Source organism: Cervus elaphus, chromosome 11, assembly GCF_910594005.1.
Source record: "Cervus elaphus chromosome 11, mCerEla1.1, whole genome shotgun sequence".
In the NCBI taxonomy this organism is placed as follows: Eukaryota; Metazoa; Chordata; class Mammalia; order Artiodactyla; family Cervidae; genus Cervus; species Cervus elaphus.
In genome coordinates, this window is record NC_057825.1 from 72664182 (window position 1) to 72688029 (window position 23848).

Consider the following 23848-nt stretch of genomic DNA (forward strand, 5'->3'; position numbering starts at 1 on the left):
TCGTGACTCAGGTACCAGTCCAGAGCTTAGTCTTATTCTGCTTCTTCCTTCTCAGGGACTTTTGCATAGTAAACTCAAGAACCTAGCTCTGTGACTGCACGTACTTATACTTCCAGCTCATCCTCTCATTCAAATTTGTTCCACAATCAAAGCCCAAAACAAATTCCTTATGAAGTAGTTGAAGATGGGCAGTCTTAGTTTGACTGCTAGCCTATGCCACCTACTCACCATGGAACCTTGGTCAAGATGAAAACTCATGTTAAGACTTAGCTTTCTTTCTGTAAAGTGGGAATAATAAAATTGCATGCCTCATAGGATCACTGTGATGAATAAAGAAGATGATAAATGTTATGTATATCTAACACATAAACTGGCATACAGTAAGTTATCATAACAATCCTTGGCTTTTTTACTACTCCAACCAAATGTACTTTCTCTTCTTGACATTCTAGTTTTATATACACGCCAATACTCACACAGATACACCTCTGTTGCATACCAGTCTAAAGTTACTATAAATTTTCAAAGCCAGATGAGACTTTGTAGACTGGTCCAAATTTTTCCAAAGTGTATTCTGTGTGTCATTAAACAGAAAATTATTATGTGTTACAAAAGAGGAAAAAGATTCTATGATCAAATAAGATTAAGTTAGATAGACTCACTATAGGAAAACTCAGAGTCTGTAATATGCAAATATACACTTGGAATATGCAAGAAGGATATTGTATTAAAGAGTTTCTCAACGAGTGTCATTGGAAAGGTTCCTCTGTGAAGCACTGATGAATATCTTACAAAATTCTCAGAGAACACAGTTAGGAAAGCCACTGAACCACTTTCCTAATTTTACAGATGAGGAATGAAAGACAGAGAGAAGTTGTGAAGTTTGTCTAGTCACCCAGCCAAATCCACAGCAGGATAAGGGCTTGAACATAACTTGACTCTTTTGTATCTTTTTAAAAACTTCTTAGCATTTGCCAAGCATATACACATATATACACATATGCATAATTCATATATGCATACATACATATATATGAATTTGTTTAGGAATGACAGTCTGTCCATTATGACAGACTCTGCCCTCCCTTTCCCTTACTACCTCCCACTCTCATTCTTCTTTGCTGTCATTGAGCCTCTGCAACTGATGCCTTCCCGCTGTCTCTGCTTGGCCTCTCCTTAGCCTAGGTGGGAAAAGAAATCTGACCAGGGTCTCAGAACCCACAGAGAGTATCAGAGAAGTGAACCGAAGGGCAGTCAGCCCTCTGTGCAAGGTCAAGTAGATGTCCCTCTGTGCAGCTCAGTGGGCAGTGGAGCTAATGGGATGGTTCTTTCATCTCTCCCCCACATGGAGAGGGGCTCACCGCCATGTAACACTGCCTGTATTTAAAATGATTAATTACCTGGTACTTGGATCTGGATAGCTACAGGTTACTGCAACATTAAAGCTAATGAAACAGGGAGGAAGTAATTAACACAGAGCATCTCTGCAAATATACATTGATCCAGCCAGATGAGGAAAGGGCAGCTTCTCTCTGTTGGAATCCAAATGTGAACATGCCCACCTCCAGACTATTGATCAGGACGTGGCACAGGTCAGCCCCAGGCAGAAGTCATCACTTCCCGTGAGCTGTGAGAGGGCAGCCTCCACCGCAGCATGACGGACTCACTGGCACCTTGCCAGCTGCTGTCCGCAGGGACCGCACCGTGAAAGCCAGACATGTTCACTGCTTGTCCCCCAGTCTTCGTTTTCCTTTGACCTTTCACTTTACTTTTCTCCAATCTCCTTTGACTCTTCACCCTCTTTGTTGCTGTCCATTCCCTTCTCTCTTGTCTCCCAAACAGAAAAAAAAAAAAAACTCATTTCCCACATTAGTCTCATCCCTACCCTCCTCAGACCCTGGGAGATCCTTATTGCTTAAACACTCAACTGAGTTTAGGGTGAAATGACTCACCCAGATATGCTTTGATTATCTCTGATGAATACATTTCAGGAAGACTTCAGTGATGAGAGTTATATAGGACAGGGTTAATATTTTGTTTGCACAGTTTAGTATAGTAAAAGACACCACATGCATGCTCGATATTTGTGGAAATGATGGATGGACAAAGAGATGGATAGATGGGTGAAGAACTTATTAACATACTCTTTGCATAATATGAAAAATACCATAAGCATTCCTTACCATTAAGGTCATGTGCATGTTCTTTTCTTTTTCACAGTAGAATTGAAAAGGCCAACAACCTGCTATACATTGACCCTGATGCCTTCCAGAACCTTCCCAACCTCCGATATCTGTAAGAACTTCCGTATTCTGGTGCCCCTTCTATTATCAAATCGTGTACTTGTATTTTAGCAAAATATCCGTTTGCAAGTCTGGGGAGCAACTGCTTGTAATCAAAGATGTGGGGCAATAGAGGAAGTGAGGAGACACTTGCTGGTGGGTTTTAGTTTAGCTTAATGAGTAAATTCCACTGACATAATTGCATTTGGTTTTCATTTACAAAAGCAGACATCATAAGGAATGCCATTTGCATTAATGGGACTGTCACACAGACCTCTTGCAGAACTCAGTCATAATTTAGTGTTAATGAGATACAGCCAAAATTTCTGCTAGCATTTAGCTTGTGACCTTGACCTCAAAGGCATCATCTCTCCTGTTCTGCATGTAAGCATTTTTTCCTTTGATAGATTACAATGTTTTATATTAAAGTTTTGGTTAATAATAGACATGGTATTTTTATCAGCAGAGAGATTCTTGGCGTTTGAGCTCCATCCCTTGGGCCTGACTCTATCTGCAAAAACATTGCTTCTTCCACTCAGCTTTCAAATTAGCTAAGGGCTTGACAGAACCCTGAGTGCTACAATGGGATCCCGCAAAATAACAGATAAGAACTTGTCCTATAGAGTCACACTTTTCAGAACCATTTATTAACTACCGATCACAGGCACGAATATAACGTCTCAAAGCTTGTTTCCTTGGAAATGATGGATGCGTGTCTGTCATCTATTAATTTAATAAGAATGCATACCCACTTACCTCCAAAAGACAGTTTTTAAGCAAAAAGGATGTATCATTTCTTACCTGTCTGCGAGCTGATCAGTGAAATCCATTGGCCAAGCTGTACTCTGTTGGCCTGACCTCAACTCAGCTCACTGTGTATCTGACGTTAGCTGGCAGGTGAAGTGGGTGCTGGCTGCCCTGGATAGTCTCGGTTTGGTATGACAGCTCTCCACCAAGTGGTGTTCATTGCTAGCCAACTCACACAGGCTTGTTCTCACAGCAGACCTGGGGTTCCAAAAGAAAGAGGAAACCGGTGAGCCTCTTGAGACTTAAACCTTGAATTTACACACCATTTCTTCTGTTGCGTTTTATCATTCTTGGGACCAACCCAGATTTAAGAGGTGGAGAAATAGAATCCACTGATTGATGGGAAAAGCTGCAAAATCACCAAGACAAGGTGTGGTGATACAGGGAAGGATAAAGATGGAAACCCACTCCAGTATTCTTTCCTGGAGAATTTCATGGACAGAGGAGTCTGGCATAGTACAGTCAAGCCAAGAGTCAGACACGACTGAGCGACTAATACTTACACTTGCAATCAATTCAAAGCACCTAAAATGTTTTGCACAGTGCCTGTGACATAATAAATGTTCAATAAACATTATACTAGTAATGTAAATCACATAAATACTAGTGATATTTTGATTCTGTCCCTAACTGTTGATCTATGAGAACTGGAGTTAGCAATTGATATAATAAGGAACTCTAGGCCATTGTGGCTTAGCTCTCTGATGGAGACTGACAGAGGGAATAAAAGATTTAACAGAACAAAGTCCGTATGTCCTGGGACTTCGGCTCTGATAGGAGCCCCAGAAAGGATCTGAGAAAGAAACAAAGTCTCCACTCCTGAGTCATGTCAGAGGCAGGACCAGCTTCACTGGCATCCTCATGGCTCCATGCTCAAAAGGGTCCCACACTCAGAGGGCCTCATTCCAGGTTTAATGCTCTGCTGTCAACATCTTGAAATGCTCTAACAGTTTTGAACAGAGAGCCCTACACCTCACAAATTATGTATTCAGTCATGCTGAGAGGTCAGGGCTATGATCAACTCAGGACTCCTGGCTCTTTAAATGGGCTTTGTTATACTCTGCAGAATCTAACACAGGTTAGGTACAGAACAGTGGAGGAAATCCAAGGTAACAGAAAAGGCATAGGACTTAAGATAAGAAAAAATCTAGAGCCTCATCCTGACTCCACCATTCACTCTTGGACCAATCACTAGACCTCTGAGATGGGCAAAGCTTATAGGACTTTCAAGTGAGGTTCACATGTGAAAATATACTGTAAACTACAAAAACATTAATAAATGTACTAAGTATTTGTAGGATGGTTATTTATGGCCAACCAGTCAAAGTCTGCAAGTCTATCCTCAAAAAAAGTCCAGTAAGGGTTTCATAGAGAGTTATGGTGGCTACTAAGAACTTCAACTTTCACCCAGGGTTGTTTAGCATGAATTCAACAATAAAGAACTTTGGGACATGCCTTTACATTTAATGGAGCAGTATAGAAAAGAAAAAAAAAAAACAAAACTATACATGACATCAGAAGGACTGGATTCCAGATGGGATGCTGTATTTATTAACTAGATAAACTTTACCTTTTCTAAACCTCAGTTTCTTTAGCTATAAATTGGGTGGTTATAAAAACTAAATGAGATCATGCCTATAAAAACATTTTACAAATTGTTTTTAAGCATATAAGCCATAAATAACTATATAAATATAAAATTATTAGTGCCTATTACCCAGGTGGTTTCCTTCATTCCTTCTTTTTTTCTCTCCCTCCCAATTACTATCCCTCCCTTTCTCCTCTTTCCTTCCTCTTAGAAAAAGTCTGAGTGGAATAGGGGTGGCCACAGAGCCTTCAATATAGCAGAACAAAAGAGACCTGATGCAGAGGGACACCCCTATTCACAGACTGTCACACGCGGCTCATGGGAAGCACCCTGCAGAGGAGAGACTCAGGAAGAAACAACCCTCTCACACACACATTCCACAGCCCATGGTGATAATAGCAGGTCTGCGAATGGGGAACTGGGAAAATCCAAGGGATGGGGAGTCACCACAAAGTTAAGAAAGAGCTCCAGCATTTAACATTAGCCTGTACTTTGCAGCCAGCGCCATTCATTATTAGCAAGGACCTTCAGCCCTGTCTCTAGGGAGTAAGGGCAAGGGGGGAATTAGGAGTGTGTGTGTGCGGAAGGCATGGCCCTAGACTGAAGGGGGGACTCTGGAAGAACAGAGAGAACGAAGTTCTGACTTTGACTCTGGAAGAAGCTGAAACCTCTGCCACGTGCCATTAAGTCCAGACGCCTCTGTATCCTTTTCTCACTTTGAGGTGTTAAGTAATCCTCAGTCCTACCTAACTACCCTGTCAAGTCCAGACAAAACTGGAGGTGACCGATTCCAGCCATATCTGTCCATGAGAGGGGGTTACCATTCTCAGAGTATCTGAAACATGCTTTCTAACTGCAAAAAGAAAAGAACTTGTAATTAGTTTAAAGGAATTGTGTCACTGTCAAATGATCCTCCTGGATGGCTCTGAAAAGCATATATACTCACATAATTCCACAGGGTATGACGTTCTTTCACAACCAGTCACGCTGATCCCCATCAGGAAGCCGAAAGGAACAGCTGTCCCTCCCAAGCCTTTGGACTTACTGCCCAGGGCAGACTTTTCCCAGCTGCACACTGCTCCCAGGTTGCAGCCCAAGGTGACCCTGAGAACTAAGGCAGCTCTGCACTCCAAAAACACTACCGGCAAAGCATCATTCAGGATTTTCAGACCATGGTCCTTTGAAATATTTTTCAAATTGCTGAGAGGAATCACCCAAATTTAGAGGTGGTCCTCTAACCTAAAAGATTATGTCATGGAAACAAAGCCCAGGGAAGCTTCCCTCTTCTCCCACACTTATTTGTGTCTGGGCAGCGGTCATGAACAGCTTTGCAATCCAGCAGCCAAGTAGGGGTGGGTGGTAATGATTTCAGGTATTTTGGGGAATGATGAACTACTTGCTTCAAGGCAAAGAAGAAACATAAAATGGATGAAGGAATCCAGAGAGGACCAGTAGGATGGAATAGTTTTTTATTTCCTTAAGCCAGGATAAATGTTTATCAACACAGCCAGCAAAGCGGGAAACTACAAAGAGTAGGGGTGAGTTGTCATTTGACTTAAGAACACTAAATGCTGCATACACACACTTAGAAATGTTGCTCTGAAATTCTCAAACTTGATTCCACATTATACTGATCATTTGATGGCACAGAATTCAAAACAACTAGAAATCAGCCTTCTTCATTACTCCCTTCATACTTCACTAAGGAACCTGAAATGGTTAGGGGAAAAAAAAATTCATGAATAAAGAAATGTACTTTGTCTAGAAGAGTATATATCAAAGGATTCATCTGGGTGGATTTTTTCAAGTCAATATTGTATTTACGAGCAATATTTCTTTCTTTACTGCTCTGCCTTCCTGGAGCTGACCTTTTGTGTATGAAAGATTATCTATTGATCTGTAAATAAGGTTTACACAATATTCTCTTGCCTTTGCATCCTGTCAGCATAATTCTCAGGCAGCTGGATGTTGTTCTTTGCTACTTAGTAAACCATAATTTCACCTTAACAAACCCTTTACACAGCTGGGTGGGCCTCCACCCCCAACTGACAGCCATCTTCCTTTCACATGGGGACCTGTTAGAGCTTCTTAGGAGGCTGTTAATGGCAGCTATGTCATCTGCTTCCTGCAGCCAAAGATGATTCCAGCAGAGTCTTCACTGCAACTCACCTTAGCAATTCCAGATGTTTCTTCCCCAACCCTCCCCTAAGTCTCTCTCCCTCTTTTCTGCTCTCCTCCCTTTAATTTGTTTTGGTAAGAGTGGTGAAAGTAGCTTCTTGGACTATAAAAGTTGAGCCATTTGCTGGGCATGGCAACAGAGACCAGGGATCCAAGAGTGGCAGAGAGTAATGAGGAAGTAGAGACTCCAGGGCCCCCTGGTTGGGCTCAGGTCTCAGCTCCTACCCTTCTTAGTTGTGTGGCCTTGGGTAATCAGCTTAACAACTCTAGGTTCATTTTCCTTTCTGTAAATGAGGGATAACGTTGCCTGCCTCCTTGCACTGTATTGAATGAAGTACTGAAAGAATGACTGACATTTAGAAAATTCTCAATATGTTGTTCAGTTGCTCAGTTGTGTCTGACCCCCATGGAGTGCAGCACGCCAGGCTTCCCTGTCCTTCAGTATCTCCTGGAGTTTGCTCGAACTCATGTCCATTGAGACAATGAAGCTATCCAACCATCTTATCCTCTGTTGCCCCTTCTCTTCCTGCCCTCAGTCTTTCCTAGCATCAGGGTCTTTTCCAAAGAGTTGGCTCTTAACATCAGGTGGTCAAAGTATTGGAGCTTCAGCTTCAGTATCATTCCTTCCGATGAATATTCAGGGTTGATTTCCCTTAGGGTTGACTGGTTTGATCTCCTGGCTGTCCAAGGGACTCTCAAGAGTCTTTTCCAGCACCACAGTTGGAAAGCATCAATTCTTGGGTGCTCAGTCTTCTCAGTAAACAGTAGCAATTCTTATTAAATTCCTGACCCTGTCATTGACTAGCTAAGGGAGTCTGTGTAAGGGACTCCACCTCTATGTGCCTCAGTTCTCTCTTCTCCTTTAAAAAAAAAAAGAATACCTATCTCTGAGAGTCTTGCAAGGATTAATTTGATGATGATGATGATGATAATGTGTTGCTGGTGGATATATTGTTTTTCTCTTTCAATATTTCTAAGGTTTGGAAGGCCTCTTTAACTGCTTTTTATAGACAGAATCCACTGACCAGCATTCAAACATGAAAATATATGATTTGTGTTTCTCAAAGGAAAAAGGCATCCTTCTCACCAAACCGCTGGTAAATCCAGAAAGTTCCCTCTAAACAAGCAAAATTAAATAATCCTGCATAATCTTTACCCCTTCTTTGTTCATTTCCAACACCATGTATGTATGTGTGTGTGCGCATGCGTGCACAGGCACACTCAGTAATGTCTGACTCTTTGTGACCCCATGGGCTGTAGCCCTCCAGACTCCCCTATTCATGGAATTTTTGGCCCACAATACCATGCCATCCCCAACCACCAACTGCTTGGATAATGTTTCCTATTTTTATGTTGATTTATAATTTAGCTCTTTTTATCATACTTCATTGCATTTGAAGCTGACAACAATCCAAGGAGGGCAGTACAAATGTAAGCATTTGACAGAATTCAGCTGGCCTTGCCTGTACTCCCGGGTACAGAGCTCTTCTGACAGGAAAGTGCAATGTCCCCGTGGACTGGGCTATTCTGACAATTTTGATGTTCAGCAATGTTTGGTTCTCTGTGGTGGTAGGAAGAGAGCCATACCGGGGTTAATTTTTCAAAGTTCCTGCACAATGGAAAGACTCAGTGCCTTCCCATTTCTCCTCCAACATTTTGAATGTGAATTAGCCAATCAGTGAGAACTCATTCATTCAGTCAACCATTCAACAATCATTTATTGAGGCCATACTATATCCTAGGCTTTGTTGTGGCTACTTCTTGGGCATACAAAAGATGACAATACAGATGATGCCTCTGCCCTTATGGAGCTTATATTCTAATTGAAGAGACAACGTTGGATAATGGCAAGTGGTAATAGTGATGTGAAGAAAAATAAAGCAGAGAAAGTAGAGTTATGGTTTAGAAAGGGTGGTCTAGAAAGGAGAAAGAGGATGACATTGTGAGAGATCCAGGTGACATCAAAGGACAGCTCTCAACACAAAGGCCTCAGCCTTTGGGGAAGAAAAGGCTATTTATCATTCATTAAGCCCTGGAAATAACACATCTGCCAAGCTGTGTGGCACTGGCCATAGGTAAGAGGACTGATTCAATTAAAGGAAAGCTTCTTGGGAGATAGGCAGAATTTAGCTGCAACTTGGAGAATGAATAAAATTTAGAAAGACAAAAAAGAAGGAATTTTCTGTGAAAGAAAGAGAGGATCAAACCCATAGAACAAAAAAGCATCATGGAGTAGGCAAAGGATGGGGAGATACTGAGTCTCAACTAAAGAGAAGGCATATGCTGAGGAGTTTGACTATATAAAGATGGACTGGCTCTGGAAGATTGGAAAACTAAATTAAGGCAAGGAGCTTAAGCTTCAACACAGTAGTAGAAGAATAAGTTACAAGTCTTACCAACAAGGACCAACTGTATAACACAGGGAACTATACTCAACATTTTGTAATAATCTATACATTAGGAAAAGAATCTGAAAAAGAATATGTGTGTGTGTGTATATATGTACATCTGAGTCACTTTGCTGTATACACCTGAAGCTAACATAACATTATAAATCAACTACAATTTTTTAAAGAAGAGCTTCTTCAGTAGAATAACAGGATGACAGTGATTTGGACTGTAGCTTGACAGGGAGCAGGATACAGACTATATACTCAAGGGAGAACTGCTAAGGGCCAGTTGCCATAATCCAGGGGTACAGTAATAATGGCCCCTAGAGGAATAGAAAGGCTTGGTTCAATGGGGGACAGGGGACACATCTCTAAAACAGAACCACCACCATTTTATTTCCCTCCAGGTCAGACAAGGACCCAAGTGACTAGTGATTTTTGCCCACTCACTTCTAGTAACCCCCAAAGCCTCCCTTCCCTGAGTGACCCCCACACAGAATCACCCTGCAGTCAGCACCCCTCAAGATTTCAGCTAGGCCAAAATTCATCTTATGTGGTAGCTGTGATTATTGGGAAGAAATTAGCCATCTCCCCAGCTGTCAGTGTCATAAGTCTCTAAGGATGTTGTCATGACTACAGGGATATTTGGGCACAATGGAAATTATACAGTTGTTTCTTTTACCAGTAATCTGTCTAGCAGAGCCACCTTTGCCTGATATTGTCAGCTCCAGGGAAAGATAGCAAGATCTTCCTTGTGGACCACTGAGGTTCAGGATGAGATTTCAGCCTGGACAGATCAGCCCCAGGAGAGCAAGAACCTCCTCTAGTCTCAGGGCATGATTTTAACGATGGTGATGTTTTCATGCTTCTCACCTCTCCTCTTCCTTCCTCTGACCTGCTCAGTAATTTCTCCTGCAAGAAGTCCAGGCCTTCTCCATCAAGACAATTATAGCATCTATCAATTCACATCAGTATGTTCAGATCTTAATATTATCCTTTCCAAAGGAAGTGGCATATTTTTTAAAAAGGAGCCTGGAAAAGGCAATGTGAAACCCAAGAATCAATCATGATAGATTCCTGGCCAGGGGGACTTCTGAGAGGGAAATTCTAACAGGATCTACTCAAATAGCACATAACTAACCCTCTATTCCATCCGCTTGCAGAGTCTCTGGATTACATTTTCACAGGATATACTTTCTTATGAGCTAGGTATACCCTCACCTCATTAATTTTGAAATAAGATCTGTCTCTGTTGTCATCAGAAATCAGATGTTAAGACAAGTCCAGAGGGGGTTCAGAGAGAAACAAGTCCCAGATGAGCTGTGTGAAGTCAATCCTGACCCCTTTCCTCATTGCGAGTATTACCCCTACTTCCCCCCACCCCCACAGTGATGGACAGATCTTTTCAAGTTTCAGTTTCCTCATCTGCAAAATAGAAATAATAAAATATGCTTCAAGAATATGAAAGCATATGAAAGAGGGAAATGGGTTTTATGTCCTCCAAGACCTCTTCCTTCCAAATGCAGGGTGCCTAACTGTGACTTCAAGACTCTGGGGATCCCAGCATCACTACCTGTCCTGAGTTCAGCACATTCAGATCAACACAAAGGGTCCTGTATGGAAGGAGAAAACCCCTCTACAAGACAGGAAAATCCAGCCTCCTGCAGACCACTCTTGTTTCCCAGATCAGGCTCCTCTTCCCCAGGATTCAAAGAGACCCTCTAAATGCTAAGAGCCTTCAGATGCATCAAAAACTCAAACCAGTTGTAAATTAGTCTTAAGTACAGCAGAAACTCAGCTTCTTAAGCTAAAGGAGAATCGCAGAATGAGCCCTGTCACTTCGGCCCCTCACAAATGAGCACAGCCGGCCTCAGAGGAGCCTGAGAGGCACTGGATGTGGGGTCAGGCTTAAGAGGCAAACAGCATCCAGTAGCCACTGGAGCTGGCCTGGGAGGAGGGCTGGCCCCAGGCACAGACAGAAAGAGGGATAACTTAGCCAGTGAGAATCTGAATGGCATCAAGTGAAGCCCCACTTCTGTGGAAAATAAACCGCTGCCTCTTCTTCCACCATTGCAGCCTCAATGTTGGGAGGTTTAAAGGCTATTTTGGTCCTTCCAGACCCTTGTAGATTTACAGTTATCCCCAGGAGAGGCCACATGTTAAGGTGTTAGAGCTAACACAAGAACTGTCGGCTACCTTCTCTGCAGAGATGAGGCAGTCCCAGGGAAGCAGAGATGGGTCAGAGGAGGCTGGGCTCTACAGTGGACCACAGGGGGCAGGCAGGATGATGAAAGAGGGAGGGCGCCATGCAGCCTTCTCTGGTGACCTGATTCTGTGCTCCTCCAGGATGGGGACTAGCTTGTCTTCATGGCTGAAACCCAGTGAAGGGCACCAAAACCAAGGTGCTCAGCTACTTATTTCCCCTTTTAGAGAATCCCGGCTGTGATCCAGTTCTCACACACCTGTAACCAGCTCACTCTGTAACGCTTGTTGAGGGGCCCATTTGTCCTTGCTGACCTCATTCATCTCACCCTCTTCGGCTTTCACACTGTGTGCTCTTAGGTTGGGAGCTAAGAACACAGGCCTGATGGCTCTGCTGCTCCCAAACCCTTGGCTTGTCCATCTGGGAAGATGTTGTCTTCCTGTGGGCATGGCTATAGGAGAAATGCAGTCCCAGGGGCACCTCAGCCAGCCAGATCAGCTGGTTCAAGACCAGGGAGCAATACGTTGCAGGAGAGGTCATCACCTGATTCAGTCAAGCTCTAATTCAGAACTCCACAGCTCATCTCCACAGAGGGCAGCGTCCACACACAGTAGGTCCTTAATGAAAATGTGGGCCTGGGTTTGAATCTGTCTGAGTAGTAGAAGAGAAGCAACTGCTGTTTTTAGAGAACTATCTTGGGGCCTTACAGAGTGTGAACACTCTATAAGTGTGTGACAGATGCTTTAAGAAAGAATATTTTCATCTTCAGCAGACATTACAAAAGTGTTCTGCTGCAGTTTAATCACCAGTTCACCCACAGCAAACACCCTGCAAATAATGTCTAGTTCAACAGGTAGTGAGCTCCTCCTCCACCAGTTTGGTACTCAAAGATAGAAGTGCTGAGAAGAGGGAGCAGGGTGTTTGGGAGATGTGCCAGGGAAGAAATTAGGCGGCCTCCCTCACAAAGCTCACCCACTATGCTCTCTGTGGTCAAGGAGCCACCCAGACACAGATTCACTCAGCAATAAACAAAGAAAAATCTCTTCTCTTCACAGGAGAGCCACACGCCCAGTCTTCAACCATGGTCCTATTTGTGTAAGCAAGTAACAAGACCTTTCAGGGCCTCATGTAAAACAGAGAGGAAAAGGGCAGCCCATCTCCTTCAAAAGGCTGTAAGGAGGGAAAGGAAGGGGGAAGATGAGTCAGGGTGCAGAGTTGCCTTGAAAGTCTGAAAGAGCTAACGAATGCAACCACTGCTAACGGGACAGGACACTGCTGGCAGGCTCGGGGTGGGACACAGGGATCACAAATTAGAAAGCCCTTTCACTTCAGATCCACTGACATAGCCTTACAAAAGCCCTCTGAGACATTTACTGATGGTTCCACTTTAAAGATGGGAAATTTGAGGTTCAGACATGCTGACTGAATCACCCAAACTCACAAAATGGGACCAACAAAGGATCTTGGTTCTATGAAGACCTACAAGACCTTCTAGAACTAACACACAAAAAAGATGTCCTTTTCATTATAGGGGACTGGAATGCAAAAGTAGGAAGTCGAGAAACATCTGGAGTAACAGGCAAATTTGGCCTTGGAGTACAGAATGAAGAAAGGCAAAGGCTAATAGAGTTTTGTCAAGAGCATGCACTGGTCATAGCAAACACTCACTTCCAACAACACAAGAGAATACTCAACACATGGACATCACCAGATGATCAATACCAAAATCAGACTGATTATATTCTTTGCAGCCAAAGATGGAGAAGCTCTATACAGTCAGCAAAATCAAGACCGGGAGCTGACTGTGGCTCAGATCATGAACTCCTTATTGCCAAATTCAGACTGAAATTGAAGAAAGTAGGGAAAACCACTAGACCATTCAGGTATGACCTAAATCAAATCTCTTATGATGAGACAGTGGAGGTGACAAATAGATAAAGGAATTAGATCCGATAGACAGAATGCCTAAAGAATTATGGACAGAGGTTGTGACACTGTACAGGAGATAGGGATCAGGACCATACCCAAGAAAAAGAAATGTAAAAAGGCAAAATGGTTGTCTGAGGTGGCCTTACAAATAGCTGAGAAAAGAAGAAAAGCAAAAAGCAAAGGAGAAAAGGAAAGATATGCCCATTTGAATGCAGAGTTCCAAAGAATAGCAAGGAGAGAAAAGAAAGTCTTCCTCAGTGATCAGTGCAAAGAAATAGAAGAAAACAATGGAATGGGAAAGACTAAAGATTTCTTCAAGAAAATTAGAGATACCAAGGGAACATTTCATGGAAAGATGGGCTCAATAAAGGACAGAAATTCTAGGGACCTAACAAAAGCGAAAAAAGATCTTCATGACCCAGATAATCACAATGGTGTGTTCACTCACCTAGAGCCAGACATCCTGGAATGCGAACTCAAGTGGGCCTTAGGAAGCATCACTACCAACAAAGCTAGTGGAGATGATAGAATTCCAGTTGAGCTATTTCAAATCCTGAAAGATGATGCTGTGAAAGTGCTGCACTCAATATGCCAGCAAATTTGGAAAACTCAGCAGTGGCCTCAGGGCTGGAAAAGGTCAGTTTTCATTCCAACCCCAAAGAAAGGCAATGCCAAAGAATGTTCAAGCTATCACACAATTGCACTCATCTCACACACTACCAAAGTAATGCTCAAAATTCTCCAAGCCAGACTGCAACAGTACATGAACTGTGAACTTCCAGATGTTCAAACTGGATTTAGAAAAGCCAGAGGAACCAGAGATCAAATTGCCAACATCCACTGGATCATCAGAAAAGCAAGAGAGTTCCAGGAAAACATCTATTTTTGCTTTATTGACTATGCCAAAGCCTTTGACTGTGTAGATCACAACAAACTCTGGAAAATTCTTAAAGAGATGGGAATGTCAGACCACCTGACCTGCCTCTTGAGAAACCTGTATGCAGGTCAGGAAGCAACAGTTAGAACTGGATATGGAACAACAGACTGGCTCCAAATCGGGAAAGGAGTATGTCAAGGCTATATATTTTCAGCCTGTTTATTTAACTTACGTGCAGGGTACATCATGAGAAATGCTGGGCTGGATGAAGCACAAGCTAGAATCAAGATTGCTGGGAGAAATATCAATAACTTCAAGTATGCAGATGACACCACCCTCATGGCAGAAAGCAAAGAACTAAAGAGCTTCTTAATGAAAGTGAAAGCGGAGAGTGAAAAAGTTGGCTTGAAACTCAACATTCAGAAAACGAAGATCATGGCATCTGGTCTCGTCACTTCATGGCAAATAGATGGGGAAACAGTGGAAACAGTGACAGACTTTATTTTGGGGGGCTCCAAAATCACTGCAGATGGTGCCTGCAGCCATGAAATTAAAAGATGCTTGCTCCTTCGAAGACAAGTTATGACCAACGTAGATAGAGTATTAAAAACCAGAGACATTACTTTGCCAACAAAGGTGCATCTAGTCAAAGCTATAGTTTTTCCAGTAGTCATGTATGGATGTGAGAGTTGGACTATAAAGAGAGCTGCTGCTGCTGCTAAGTTGCTTCAGTCGTGTCTGACTCTGTGCGACCCCATAGACGGCAGCCCACCCTGGGCTCCCCCATCCCTGGGATTCTCCAGGCAAGAACACTGGAATGGGTCACCGTTTCCTTCTCCAATGCATGAAAGTGAAAAGTGAAAGTGAAGTCGCTCAGTCATGTCCTACTCTTAGTAACCCCATGGACTGCAGCCTACCAGGCACCTCTGTCCCTGGGATTTTCCAGGCAAGATTACAGGAGTGGGGTGCCGTTGCCTTCTCCGAAAGAAAGCTGAGCACCAAAGAATTGATGCTTTTGAGCTGTGGTGTTGGAGGAGACTCTTGAGAGTCCTTTGGACTGCAAGGAGATTCAACCAGTCTATCTTAAAGGAAATCAGTTCTGAATATTCTTTGAAAGGACTGATGTTGAAGCTGAAACTACAATACTTTGGTCAGTTGATGCGAAGAACTGACTCATTGGAAAAGACCCTGATGCTGTAAAAGATTGAAGGCGGGAGGAGAAGGGGACGGACAGAGGATGAGATGGTTGGATGGCATCACTGACTCAATGGACATGAATTTGAGTAAACTCCGGGAATTGGTGATAGACAGGGAGGCCTGGTGTGCTGCAGTCACAGGGTCAAAAAGAGTTGGACATGACTGAGCCACTGAACTGAACTGAACTTGGAGCAGGAGAGAACACTGATACTAATTGTCAATCTACTAGATGGCAGACCCTAAACTAAGTATTTTGGTCTCACAGGTCCGTCTTCTGAATCATCTTTCAAAACAGTGAGGCATGTATTTTCCCCAATTTACAAAGGAGGAATTTGAAACACAGAGTTTCTATAGCTGGCAGAACTAAGAACTGAGTCCAGGAGTGTCTAACTCCATCCCCATCCACCCCCCTTTCCAGCATGTCACGACTGGAAAGGTGCAGAGTATGGGTGAAGACAATGTCAATATACCCGCTGTTCTGAGCATAAGTGTGACACTGGATTACTGTTTGCCATTTGGAACTTGTGATCATCTATGTGGGCTAAGTTTAAGTGTACCTAAGAAATAGCTTTCTAAATAATTAATGCTAGAAATGAGTTGTGGGGAAGGGTGTGCAAACTGTTTAAAATATTAACTCTTTTGTGACTCCCCTATGTAATTTAAAAGTAACTGCTTGCCGCAAATTGGTAGCTTGATGAAAGTTGTTTGTACGCTGGCATCCAAGGTGGTCCCCAAAGATTACCTCTTGGCAACACTCTGTTAGCAGTGAATCTACTAACTTGGAGAGAGCTTTAGGGGAACTTCCCTGGTGGCTCAGATGGTGGGGCGTCTACCTGCAATGCGGAAGACCTGGGTTCAATCCCTGGGTCAGGAAGATCCCCTGGAGAAGGAAATGGCAACCCACTCCAGTACTCTTGCCAGGAAAATCCCATGGATGAAGGAGCCTGGGAGGCTATAGTCCATGGCAAAGAGTCGGACATGACTGAGCGACTTCACTCACTCACTTAGGTTTTCAAAGTCCTTATGTAACCAAAGAGGTTTAATGGGACAAAGATTACCAAGAGCATGGGAGCCTGAGAGCCCAGTTTCAGGTCCTATTTTTTCCATTTGCTAGAAGGAAAGTTAACTGAAACGCTAAGCCTCAGGTTCATTATCTTGAAAATGGAGCCAATTATAACATCTTCTTTGTGGAGTTGTGGGCAGAAATAAATGACTCTGTACAAGTGAAGCCTTCATAATGCCTGCATGTGGAAAATCCCATGGACAGAGGAGCCTAGCAGGCTACAGTCCATGGGGTAGCAGAGAGTCATACATGACTGAGCACACACACACGCCATGTGATAAGGGAATTGGTAAGCATTAACTATGATTGTTTCTGGTTCAAGCTTAGAAATTTGGGTGATCCACTGACCCTCTGTGAGCACTGCCTCCCTTATCTGTAAGATGAGAAGCATAATTATGTTCATCTAAGAAACTCACAGTGAAGTCAAAGTGAAGGTGTCAGTTGCCCAGTCATGTCCAACTCTTTGTGATGTCATGGACTGTACCCCACTAGTCTCCTCTCTCCATGTTCTTTTCTAGGCAAGAATACTAGACTGGGATAGCCATTTCCTTCTCCAGGGGTCTTCCCAACCCAGGGATCAAACCCAAGTCTCCTGCATTGCAGGCAGATTCTTTACTGTCTGAGCCAGCAGGGAAGCCCCAAAGTCAAATGAGAGAATATGAAATAACTGTGTCAGCCACATGTGCTACATGAGCATAAGGCAGGCCTATTTTCCAGTCTTTTCTTCCTAGAAGTCTGGGTTAGAGATGTGACCTGTATAACCAGGTCCTAGTACTTCAGTTATTTCCCAAACACTGGTCTATTGCAGCCTCTAGCCCAGGCCCAAGTCAGACACCGGTCACTCTGTTCCCCAAGCAGGAGGAGACAGGGATGAAAGTTGTCAAGTGGTCTGCTGGAAGTCCTGCTCTCAAACGAAGTGACAATAAACAGCTCCCATCCTGCCACATGGTGAGGGGCTGGGAAGGGCAGATTCATGGCTGTCTGGAGGAACCCTTCTCCCAAGGCTTCTGCACCATTCTCATGCCCACTGTGCATGAGAGGTTAAGAGTTGTGTTAACTAGTTTCTAGAAACCTGGCATATAGCAAGTCTCACACCTCAGCATCTCAGGAAAAGTCCACCTCTGACATCTTGTTATGCTGAGACCTGCTCTAGCCATGAAGGCATCATATGTGCTCCAAACTGAAACGACAAATAACATCAAATTGAGAGCTTCTCAGTAGCCCATCACAAACTTTTTATTTCTTTCTAATTCAGCCCATGTTGTCAAAGATTTATCTTCAATTTAGCCTTCCTTTGATTCATTTTTGTCATGAGAATGTGATTTCTTCCTACCCAGACATGGTGTGTAGAGAGGTTAATTGTTGGGCTAGGGGGAGTAGGAATCTTATCCTGTGACTGATGGACTCTGTGAAGCTGCAGGGGAGTTATTCAGTCTCTCACCTTCCCTCTTTAGGTGGTACTCTGAAGGGGCCCATCTGGAAATGCCTGAAGATGTGTGTAGAAACTCCATCAAAGTTCACTGGACACAGTGTGCCCTTTCAGCAATGTGACTCCGTAAACTTTGTGATTTATATCATGGTGGAGGAGCAGAGGGGGCTGACTAATAGAACACTCAGAGTGTGTCAACCACGTCCTACAGGGTGACAGCATTTTCAGAGAATCAGCTTCTAGCAGGGCTTCAAAGGTGGAACTAGGAAACACCAAACTCAGGAGATACTCTACAATAAAGGAGGAATCCAAGGTCAATGTGTTAGGGAAAGCCAGCACCCTACTTCCTGCTCATGGGCATTTATAATGAATAATATTGTGGTTAAGGCTCTGAGAACCCTGTAGGAAAGAAATGCTTAGCCTTATTAACCCAGCATTTCCTAGACTTATTTGATGATTGTAGCCTTTCATTTGTAAACAAAGCACTCACAACGTTTGAAAATGGCATTTTTGGAGGAATGCTCAGTTCCCAAGTTGAAAAGTATCTTAGGGTCCACAGAGCTCAGCTTCCCTTCCCAGCTCTATACCCACTTCCAGCGTGGGGGGTTTCTCCTTACACATCCAAGCAATTCTCAGACATCACTTGGGTGCTCTACAATTCAACTCAATTTTGACACTGTCTACTTGGATACAGCATCAGATCCCAAGGATCTATGGTTTGATCCTATAAAATTGCCCCCCATAAAATACCAACTGCAAGTCCAGGTTGTCACCTGTGCTCCTGACCAATCAGCCATAGAATGGAGGTTCCAATAACCCTTCCTTGAGTTTGGTTACTTTGCTAGAGCAGCTCACTGAACTCAGGGAAACATTTTGCTTACTCAAAAACTAGCTTATTACAAAAGGATACAATGTAGGAACAGCCAAAAGGAAGATATGCAGAGAGTGAGGTATGGGGAAAGGATTCTGAGCTTCCGTGCCCCTCTCCAAGCACATCACACTCGCCACCCAGAAGTTCTGTGCCAGGAAGGGGAACAGAGACCAAATATACATTTCTTATAATAAATAACAATATCACACCCCTCAGGAAGAATCCCAGCCACACAGACATTTCCAGAGGCAAGGAACCAGGTGCTTCACAGTACAATTAACCCTTCTATCAGGCAGCTGTTGTAATGAATGAGAATCAGTCCTTATGAGAATGAATGACCATCAGCATGATCATGGTAGAAGCACAAACTTTAGAGTCAGAAAGATGTTGGGTTCGACCTCTAGCTCTGCCCCTCTTAAGTGTGGCTTTGTGAAAGTGCCTGAACCTCTCAGCTGTGCCTCCTCCACTCTGATATGAGGATGGTAATGTTACCTGTCTCTTAAGGTAGAAGAGAGGAATAAATAAAAAAATCAATGTTAAGTGCTTGGTGTGGTACCTGGTACATAGGAAGTGTTCAATAAATGTTGACCACTATTATTATTAATCCTATATCTACCTTCCTAAGCAGCACAGCACAAATCTATTATTATTTCCACCTGGCAGCTCTTCAGAATCACAATCTTCTCTTCCCAAGCAAAATATCCTATGTAGTGGACAATATGGTCTTGAATTCCTCACCCCATCAGAAAAAAAAAAAAAAAAAAACCCCTATGTCCCCAAATAAGTTTACTTATAGATCTATATATAATTATAGTATTAATGTATGGTTATATTACAAAATATACACACAAATGATATCTTAAAGTATTAAATAAAGATGAATAAAAAATGTGCTTTTACATATACACCCTGCCTTAATATATACCATTTTATATGGCACAATAAGCCTATTTTGATCTCACTAAATATAATAACCATATTTTAGAGGAAGCAGTATCATAGAATGCACTTCATTATTTTTTAATTTTATTGAAGGGTAATTGCTTTACAGAATTTTGCTATTTTCTGTCAAACCTCAACATGAATCAGCCACAGGTATACATATATCCCCTCCCTGCTGAGCCTCCCTCCCGTCTCCCTCCCCGTCCCACCCCTCTAGGTTGACACAGAGCCCCTGTTTGAGTTTCCTGAGCCACACAGCAAATTCCCGTTGGCTATCTATTTTACATATGGTAATGTAAGTTTCCATGTTACTCTTTCCATACATCTCACCCTCTCCTCCCCTCTCCCCATGTCCATAAGTCTATTCCCTATGTCTGTTTCTCCTCTGCTGCCCTGTAAATTAATTCCTCAGCACCATTTTTCTAGAGTCCGTATATATGTGTTAAAGTACAATATTTATCTTTCTGACTTACTTCACTCTGTAAGGTTCTAGGTTCATCCACCTCATTAGAACTGACTCAAATGCATTCATTTTTATGGTTGAGTAATATTCCATTGTGCATATGTATCACAACTTCTTTATCCATTCATCTGTCAATGGACATCTAGGTTGCTTCCATGTAAATAGTGCTACAATTAACAATGGGATACATGTGTCTTTTTTAATTTTAGTTTCCTCAGGGTATATGCCTAGGAGTGGGATTGCTGGGTTATATGGTGGTTTTAATCCTAGTTTTTTAAGGAATCTCCATACCATCTTCCATAGTGGATGTAGCAATTTACATTCCCACCAACAGTGCAAGAGCATTCCCTTTTCTCCACATCCTCTCCAGCATTTAATGTTTGTAGAGTTTTTGATGACGGCCATTCTGATCAGTGTGAGGTGATATCTCATTGTAGTTTTGATTTGCATTTCTCTAATAATGAGTGATGTTGAGCATCTTTTCATGTGTTTGTTAGCCATCTGTATGCCTTCTTTGGAGAAATGTCTGTTTAGGTCTTTTTCCCACTTTTTGATTGGGTCATTTGTTTTTCTGGCATTGAGTTGTATGAGCTGTTTGTATATTTTGGAAATTAACCCTTTGTCAGTTGCTTCATTTGCTATTATTTTCTCTCATTCTGAGGGTTATCTTTTTACCTTGCTTCCTTTGCTGTGAAAAGGCTTTTAAGTTTAATCAGGTCCTTGGTAACTTTGTTTTTATTTCCATTACTCTAGGAGGTAGGTCATAGAGGATCTTGCTTTATGTCATTAAGTGTTCTGCCTATGTTTTCCTCTAAGAGTTTTATAATTTCTGGTCTTACATTTAGGTCTTTAATCCATTTTGAGTTTACCTTTGTGTATGGTGTTAGGAAGTGTTCTAATTTCATTCTTTTACATGTAGCTGTCCAGTTTTCCCAGCACCATTTATCGAAGAGGTTGTCTTTGCTCCATTATATATTCTTGCCTCCTTTGTCAAAAATAAGGTACCCATAGGTGCATGGGTTTATTTCTGAGCTTTTTATCCTTGTTCCATTGGTCTCTATTTCTGTTTTTGTGCCAGTACCATACTGTCTTGATGACTGTAGCTTTGTAGCATAATCTGAAGTCAGGAAGGTTGATTCCTCCAGCTTCACTCTTCTTTCTTTGGACTGCTTTGGCTATTCAGGATCTTTTATGTTTCCATATGAATTGTGAAATTTTTTGTTCTAGTTCTGTGAAAAATGCCATTGGTAATTTGATAGGGATTGCATTGAATCTGTAGATTGCATTTGGTAGTATAGTCATTTTAGCAATATTGACTCCTCCTCCCCAGGAACATGGAATATCTGTTTATGTCATCTTTTATTTCTTTTATTAGTGTCTTTTAATTTTCTGTATGCAGTTCTTTTGTCTCCTTAGATAAGTTTATTCCAGATATTTAATTCTTTTTGTTGCAATGGTGAAGGGGCTTGATTTCTCTTTTTGAGGGGGGGGGATTGATTTCTTAACTTCTCTGATTTTTCATTGTTAGTATATGAAAATGCAAGTGATTTCTGTGTATTGATTTTGTACCCCACAACTTTGCTAAATTCACTGATTAGCTCTAGTAATTTTCTGATACTAGCTTTAGGGTTTTCTGTGTACAGTATCATGTCATCTGCAAACAGTGAGAGCTTTACTTCTTTTCCAATCTGGATTTCTTTATTTTTCTTCTCTGATTGCTGTAGCTAGGACTACCAGAATTATGTTGAATAATAATGGTGAAAGTGGACACTCTTGTTTTGTTCCTGATCTTAGGTGGAATGCTTTGAGGTTTTCACCATTGAGAATAATGTTTGTCATACACTTATGACATATGGCCTTTACCATGTTGAGGTAGGTTCCTTCTATGCCCATTTTTTGAAGAGTTTTAATCATAAATGAGTGCTGAATTTTATCAAATCTATTGAGAATATCATATGTTTTTTATCTTTCAACTTGTTGATATGGTGTATCACATTGATTGATTTGCATATATTGAAGAATACTTGCATTCCTGAAATAAACCAAACTTAATCATGGTGTATGAGCTTTTTGATGTGTTGCTGAATTCTGTTTGCTAAAACTTTGTTGAGGATTTGTGTATCTATGTTCATCAGTGATATTGGCCTGTAGTTTTCTTTTTTGTGTGTTTTCTTTGTGTGGTTTTGGTATTAGGGTGATGGTGGCCTCATAGAATGAGTTTGGAAGTGTTCCTTCCTCTGAAATTATTTGAGAGTTTTAGAAGGATAGCCGTTAGCTCTTCTCTAAATGTTTGATAGAATTCTCCTATGAAGCCATCTGGTCCTGGGCTTTTGTTTTTGGAGAGATTTTTTTATGACAACTTTAATTTCAGTGCTTGTGATTGGGTTGTTCATAATTTCTATTTCTTCCTGGTACAGTTTTGGAATTGAACTTTTCTAAGAATCTGTCCATTTCTTCCAGGTTATCTATTTTATAGCTATATAGTTGTTCATAATACTCTCTTATAATCCTTTGTATTTCTGCATTGTTTGTTGTACCCTCTCCTTTTTCATTTCTAATTTTGTTTATTTGATTCTTCTTTTTTTCTTGATGAGTCTAGTCAAAGGTTTGTCAATTTTTTTATCTTCTCCAAGAACCAGCTTTTATTTTTATTAATCTTTACTATTGTTTCTTTCATTTCTTTATTTCTGCTTGGATCTTTATAATTTATTTCCTTCTACTAATCTTGGGGGGCTTTTTGTTCTTCTTTTTCCAGTTGTTTTAGGTGTAAAGTCAGGTTGTCTATTTAATGTTTTTCTTGTTTCTTGAGGTAGGATTGTATTGCTGTAAATTTTTCTCTTAGAACTGCTTTTGCTGAATCCAATAGGTTTTGAGTTGTCATGTTTTCTTGTCATTTGTTCCTACAAATTTTTTTATTTCCCTTTTGATTTCTTCAGCAACCCATTGGTTATTTAGAAACGTGTTGTTTAATCTCCATGTGTTTGTGTTTCTTACAGTTTTTTTCTTGTAGTTGATATCTAGTCTCATAGCGTTGTGGTCGGAGAAGATGCTTGATATGATTTCAATTTTCTTAAATTTATTGAGGTTTGATTTGTGACCCAAGATGTGGTCTATCCTGGAGAATTTTTCATGTGCACTTGAGAAGAAGATGTATTCTTCTGCATTTGGAATGTCCTGAAGATATCAATGAGATCCACCTCATCTAATGTATCATTTAAGACTTGTGTTTCCTTATTAATTTTCTGTTTTGATGACCTGTCCATTGGTGTGAGTGGGGTGTTAAAGCCTCCTACTATTATTGTGTTACTGTCAATTTCTCCTTTTATGTCTGTTATTGTTTGTTTTATGTATTGAGGTGCTCCTATGTTGGGTGCATAGATATTTACAATTCTTATGTCTTCCTCTTGGATTGATCCCTTGATCATTATGTAGTATCCTTCCTTATCTCTTGTAATATTCTTTATTTTAAGGTCTATTTTGTCTGATATAAGGATTGCTACTCCATCTTTCTATTGCTTCTCATTTGCATGGAATATATTTTTCCATCCTCTCACTTTCAGTCTATATGTGTCTTTAGGTCTGAAGTGGGTTTCTTGTAGACAGCATATATGTGGGTCTTGTTTTAGTAT

At 41.6% G+C, this 23848-nt stretch overlaps 1 protein-coding gene across 3 annotated transcripts in view; it reads left to right on the forward strand.

Moving 5' to 3' along the window:
* FSHR (follicle stimulating hormone receptor) overlaps positions 1-23848 on the forward strand; it is a 189720-nt gene that overhangs the window by 118609 nt on the left and 47263 nt on the right. For 2 of the 3 annotated variants that reach the window (XM_043918058.1, XM_043918060.1), the window contains exon 4: positions 2221-2295. In XM_043918058.1, coding sequence (XP_043773993.1) covers positions 2221-2295 — 75 coding nt within the window. The remainder of the gene's footprint in view (positions 1-2220; positions 2296-23848) is intronic. The other variant, XM_043918059.1, reaches the window with a different exon arrangement.